Consider the following 6,844-nt stretch of genomic DNA (forward strand, 5'->3'; position numbering starts at 1 on the left):
TTTTAAAATATATTCAATAGTAGAGGGGTAAATTTGACTGTTCTCTGACTTGTTTTTAGACTTGTATGAGATTGTAGTATCTTTGTTTGATTAAAGGAAACTAATGGCTTTGATGTTGCTATGTCCTTGGATCATACATTTGAAATGTTGATGTATATGTTCGTTTCTTGTGTAAAGTATGACTAGTAGTAGTTTTCTTTCGTTTATTTGTCCCTGTCAAATTCAATTGCTGAGTGAGAAAAAAGAATTTAGTTGCTGCCAACTTCATATATTTGAGTCTATGGACTGATTCACAGAGGGGATCCATCTCTACATTACTGATTTTAAAAAGATGAAAAGCTCAGAATGAACTCACAAAAGAGTAATTCCTGAAGACAGCTTGCTGGAGTCAAATATATAGAAACTTGAACAAGGTATATGTACAATGAACTAAGGTGAAACCTCATTATTTGATTTTACAGATATGAATTGTATGTGATGAAATACAATTGATGAATCTGGTTGTCAAAGCTTCAGAACTCAAAGTTCAATCATTCAAACTCAGAACAACTGAATCGCAAGCAAAAACCGAGAGAACAACAAGATAACCAGTACATATGAATCGCAATCACTAGGATGCATCAATTTGACTCCATAGGGTCTGATACCATGTCAAATTCTCACAAGAATAGCAAGAGGAGTAATAAGTTCGGATTACAACTTCATTCTCCTCATATCTTGTGTACAACAATCATCATGTATATGCAAGGCAAAAGTGCTGCTAACTACCATAGTTACAAGTTGCAAGCACTCAACTCATCTATTCAAACTTACACTAACTAATCTGAGCTGCCACAAGTCCTAACTAACTTTAACAAAATGATGCCACGTATACTTCAGCCTGCTACAATCATCTTCTTTCCTTGTGTATGAGATCTATGTAAGCTCCATCTGATACACTTGCCTGCACGTGACCTGCATGAGGATGAAAAAAATTCTAACAGTAGTACAGAGCGTGGTTTTGTAATTTAGTATCCTATAATGCGATTATTTCCCTTTAAGCATTCAGTTTGGAAGATTTGTGGTCCTTTTGGAAGGTCTAATCAAAGCTGCTAGATATGGTCTCACAACTACAGATAGGCCAGAAAGGTTACCTAGTTTGGCTATTGCTTCAATTGGAGAACAAGTCAAGAAGTTATTACAACTTAGAGCTTAAGGTTTCACAAGAAATTATCTAATACGAACCTAAAGTTGTGCAGATAACACCAAATTCTTAGAAGAGAAGAAAAATGGAGTGAGTGTCTAGGAAGGGTTAAACAAAATCATCGACTCAGACCATTTTGTCTATAAGGATGATACCATAGTACCACATTGTTGGCTGATTCCAGCCATGCATAAAGATATTCCACTTAAATATGACAAATATGCAGTTTATGCTACTACTAGGATGATACCACAGTACATACAACAATGCGAAACGAAAAAGAAAAAGATTTCTTAACAATGTTAAAGACAAGACTGTCTTATGATTTAAAGATTTTAAATCGGTTCATTGACCTTTTCCATATCCTGTTGTCTATATGTGAGCATAAGGATCTTGGTGGCAGTGAAGTTCGAGGAACAGGACATGGCGTACCATACACAGCCAAGCCTTCAGGACAAAATGCAAAAGAACATAAGTAAACTGATAACCAGAATTAAAAATCAGAATATTGTATTGACACCTTCTAAGTTAGCAGTTTTTTTTGTGTTTATTTTTGGCCTAGAGGGTCTTCTGTCTTGTTTGGTTTACTCCTGAGAAGGGTGGAATAGGTTTTTTCCCCTCGGCTTTGTAATGCTTTCTCCTGGTAATTAGTAAATTTCTTTAATTGCCAAAAAAAAAAAAAACAGAATAGTGTTAACATAGATACTTTGCCTCCTCTTATCAGACTTCTAAAGGGATCACTGTAGCTTTTGGTTAAAAGATGCTCAATGCTTTGTTTGGGTATGCACTTCGTATGATACTTAAAGGAAGTTGATGTGTATGTGTAAAGCTGAACAAACAACTGAAAGTGTTTAGTGCTATGTAGTGGGGTGTTTCTTTGCTTCAAATTTGCCCATCTCAAATTAATTGCAGCAAACTTTCCGTTTATTTAAGACCAAGGGACAGATTTAAACGTGACTGGCTTAAAAAGATGGAAAGCCAGAATGTAGCTTGCCTGCAAAACAATAGAGTCAAATATGTAGGAGCATGAACAGGGCATCTGTATCACAGTGTTTCATGGCTAACACAACTATTTTGCCAGATTATTAAATAAAATAGAAAGAGCGACTACATCCTAAAACAAAAATACAAAGTAAAACCCTTTCATGCCTTATCTCAATACTTGAGGAGGCTCATGGGAGAGCATATGCTCTTTTTGTCTTGTGCTGTTTCTCTTTCTTTTTCCTTTTTTCTTTGTGTGTGGATGGGTGGGGGGCTCACACTCTACACTGAGCAGTATAGAACAGCGGACCAAAGATCACAAACCCACAGATCCTTTATCATTAACTTAAATCAGTTATTTATGACAGGAACACGACTTCCTACGACAGAGGACAATGCCAAATGAAACATCCACTTCTTGGATTACTCCAATGTGATATCGGTTGCAAAGACTTTCCGAACTGTGCCATCTTGCAGAATCTCCAAGAGCAATTCCTAATAAAGCAATCTTATTGTGGTCACATTCCATATACAATTAACAAAACAGAGAATAGACAATTCCCATCAAAATGTAAAACACCTACTCAGTACAAAAGACATAGTTAACAGCCAACAGAGACAAATAGGCAACCTCCGAGAGAGCAATACACATCCAAACATAGGTAGATGGTATCCAAAAACAGCATTATATGGTTATACAGAGAAGAGTAAATGATAGATTTTATTAGCTTATCAGCTCAAAGCTTTTCGGTACATGGAATACAACTTTTCGAAAAGATCTTCTACTATCTTAAAGCTGATCTAACCTCTGCAGTAATAAAACTTTTACTTACCTTCGCAAGAAAAATCCAGCAATACATGATTAGTCTCCATGAATGCTTTAATCAATCATTGCTGAATCTTGCCCCTATCTCTATGTGAGCTTTGCAGCACATGGATCTAAAACCGTGCTATTGATATATTTCAATGCTGATTACATAAATAATTAATCAATTGGTTGGAATAAACCTTCACATTACTCTTCCAGCAAAAATGAATAACGAGAGTACACAACTCTGTCATTGTTGGACTGTTAATATTGAAGCTAAGTCCGCTTTTATTTGTGTGCCAAGTAAGTTTTTCGAAAATCCTATAGTAATAAAGACCAAATGGTGCAAGTCAATTTACTTAAATAACAAAGAAATAAACACCGAAAATTTCAATCATTGTTTGTGATTTAATTATACAATTGAGTTGTACCCCAAACAACCTGCATAACCTACAATTACAATTTGACAACATTTCCTCCTTGTCTTACCCGTGGAAGAATACTGATACAAGATAAACAAAAAAAAGAGTGTACTTAACACATAATCTATCAATCTCTCACTTTAAAGGAGTGGAAAGGAAAGGTCATTGGTATATGGAAATAGGAGGAAACCTGAACTTGTCCGAAATGAATGGTATTACCTGTGGTCTCTCCACCAAATCGCGGTACAAATCATACTCAGCATCGTAATCATGTAACTTCAGCTCAGCCCTCTGATTTGTATGATAATGATGCTTAGCTGAAGTGGATTTCCCGAATCCAAAAACACTAACTTTTTCACAAACACCTAAAGCAAGCATCACAGCTTGAAAACCAGAAGAATAATGGAAATTAGCTCCATCATGAGCAGGACCCCATTCTTGAAGACTCTTCCCGGTTCCCTCCACGAATCGTTTTAACGAATAATACTTCACAACCTTAGCACACAACATATCAAAGCGCGAATCAGTTACAATTAACGGTGCTTTGTGCGATGAATTACACACCATGTAATCCAAGAAATGCACAGGCTGACATATATACATAACTAACCCCACATTCACTCCATATGAATGACAAAAACAACCTTCCCTCCTGGCACAAAGATGCAAAATGTTACTATTCACAAATGAAAGAGTAGTTTTTGAACCTACTCTATGTTCAAAACCTCCAGTTCTCGCATTATTCAATCGAATTACAGCTTCATGACTATCAATTAACTCACCATAAACGCTCTTTAATAAAATCCCACTATTTCCTACAACAGCACATGATTTATATCTCTTCTTTAATCCCATTGTATTCACCAAATCCACCATAACATCCTTATAAACCTTCCTATTTCTATACCAATCTTGTAAATGCCTTCTAAAACTCTGCCAAAGGCGATAAAACTCCGGTGACCGGAGTTGTACAGGTATACCTCTAGCTGTTCTTGGCCTTATATCTATTCTATATTTTCCAGAAGATAAAAATGATCTATGCCTGTTATGGCCTGATCTAAAATTACCTTCTAATAACTCCTCAACATCTTTTTTCAACTGGGGTTCACCAATATCAATAGATGCATATTTCAATAATGTCTCATTTAATACTGGTTTTTTAGCAAAAGGGTATTCATTTTTTAGCTCAATAGAGCTGTAACGAAGTGTAACTCTAACAGCAAGTGTAGCTGCCACAGCTATTAACAGTAATACACTGAACAATGGTCGCATTGTCCTCTTCATCATTATACCTATATAGCATAATCAAATAATTTTGCCAATGATGAAAATACAAAAAAAGACAAGATTTTTAAGGTGGGGATGCTAAAGATTGAAGAAGAAAATGATGTGTAAAGATCTAGTAGAAATTAAGCGACTATGATTTTGGTTCATATTGGGAAGTGAAAAAAAAAAAAAAAATCAAGAAAATGTTATTGCACATGACATGAGTCAACTAGTGTTAATTAAGGGGGAAAGTATATTTATGAGTTCTTGGGTGAGGTTTAAATACATGATAGATCTATGACTTTTAAGAGATTTGAGTGGTTGGGGGGTCAGGTTCAAGAGGGGGGTGGGGGTGGCGGAGAACCCTAGTGGAGGAGTGGGCTAAGGGGAAAGAGAAGAAGATGCTGACATACTTTGGAAACTGCAGCTTAGTTGCTATGGGGTTTGGGTGTTAACTAGTTATGGGTTTTTAATTTGTTAATTACGTAAATTTATCAGTCGTGTTACTAGGTAGGTGTTTGGCCATGAGAACCAAATATTTTTCACTTTATTTGGAATTTTGAAGTTAGAGTTGAATATAGAGTTGTGTTTGATTATAATTTATACAAAGAATATTTGGTTGTTGAAATGTATTGAAAGTGAAAATAAGGTTTTAGGTAAAATATATTTAAAACAAAAATTCAAATTTGAGCCAGATGGAGTTTAATTTTAGTTTAGTTTCACTTATTTAAGATTTTGCACCTTACTTAATTGAATGTGGTGATCCCTTGATGAGAAAATAATTTTTAGGAAGCTTTTAATTCAAAAGGTGAAAAATTTTTTTTTTTTCAGAAATAGTCGTCCAAGTCTTAATTTTTAGGATATAATATTGTTTTTCATTAAACATATCGTCTGAAAATTATTTATCATTTTACTTCTATCTATTATATATATATATATATATATATATATATATATATATATATATATATATATATATATATATATATATATATATATATATAAAAATAAAAAAAAAAAATAAAGTAAATATTTGAGTAAGAAATATTGTAATTTAGACATAAATAAAAATAAAATATGTCCAATACTAGCGTTTAAAACAAAAAACGCCCGATAATTTGAGCCAGATGGGGTAATTAATTAAGTTTAGTTTCAGTTATTTAAGACGTTAATTGCACTTTTACTTAATTGAATGAGGTGATCCCTTGAATGGGAATGACGCAGTTCGTGGAGAGGACACTATTTTAGGAAGCTTTTAATTCAACTACTAGTCTAGTAGTAACCTAAAAAAAGATTTTTTCAAAAAACAGAAATAGTCGTCCAAGTCTTAATTTTAGGATATAATATTGTTTTTTATTACGAGTCGAGACGTCTGAAAATGTTTCCCTCTATTCTATACTTCTATCTATTATATATATATATATATATATATATATATATATATATATATATATATATATATATATATATAAAATATGTTAGTTTGTGCATTTCAATGTAGTAGCTTTCAACAATTCAAATTTATGTGATTAATTAAAATTTCAAATTTTAAATTTTGATGTGATATTTCTCTAAAAGAAAACGACTTTACTATAAATTGTTGAAAAATGTAAATAAACGTCAATTTAGGATAACAAGCAAAATACTATAACCTTACGACTTTAAGCTCGTATAAATCGAGCTATAATAATAGCTAAATCGGTTATTATTTGCACAAATTTTATGGGAGTCACTAGGTGGCTATATAATAGTTTGATATAGATCTACCTATATAATGTTTTACAAATATAATATGATCACACGCAAATTAATGGCAGAACTGATTTGGGTGAAGAATGATGAACTATTATCATCTGTCAAGGAAAAATCAACAGATATAAAAATTAATAAATTGAAGACGGCAAGTTGGGATCGGATGCCTATGGATTTGCCGTCAACAACTCAACATGATAAGGTGAAATCAACTTCTTGTTTCTTTCGTAGGCTTTTCATTAACTTCACCTTACAGTCTTACACCAAAGACCAAGTAATACAGGTTAGGATCTTAATAGTGTTTGGTTAGGATCTTAATAGTGTTTACTAAACGTATGCTAGTTTATTTTTTTGCTTTTTTTTTTTTTTTTTTTTTTTTTTGGCCTTAAATGGGGTCTCCATTCTTTTAATACTAACCCATGCAATATAAAC

General features: G+C 33.2%; 1 protein-coding gene across 4 annotated transcripts; it reads right to left on the reverse strand.

Moving 5' to 3' along the window:
- Positions 1-573: 573 nt before the first annotated feature.
- On the reverse strand, positions 574-5,103 carry LOC132052716 (beta-1,6-galactosyltransferase GALT29A). Of its 4 annotated transcripts, none has more exons than XM_059444373.1 (2): positions 3,614-5,103; positions 574-943 (listed from the first exon to the last, which is right to left on the reverse strand). In XM_059444373.1, exons 1-2 carry the CDS (start codon positions 4,679-4,681, stop codon positions 890-892), a joined length of 1,122 nt encoding a protein of 373 aa, XP_059300356.1. In that variant the 5' UTR covers positions 4,682-5,103; the 3' UTR covers positions 574-889. The 4 variants fall into 4 exon arrangements, with proteins under 4 accessions (XP_059300356.1, XP_059300357.1, XP_059300354.1 ...); XM_059444374.1 differs by having other exon boundaries at positions 574-954; XM_059444371.1 differs by lacking the exon at positions 574-943 and adding an exon at positions 2,090-2,659.
- Positions 5,104-6,844: the final 1,741 nt, after the last annotated feature.

Source organism: Lycium ferocissimum, chromosome 4 (assembly GCF_029784015.1).
Source record: "Lycium ferocissimum isolate CSIRO_LF1 chromosome 4, AGI_CSIRO_Lferr_CH_V1, whole genome shotgun sequence".
Lineage (NCBI taxonomy): Eukaryota > Viridiplantae > Streptophyta > Magnoliopsida > Solanales > Solanaceae > Lycium > Lycium ferocissimum.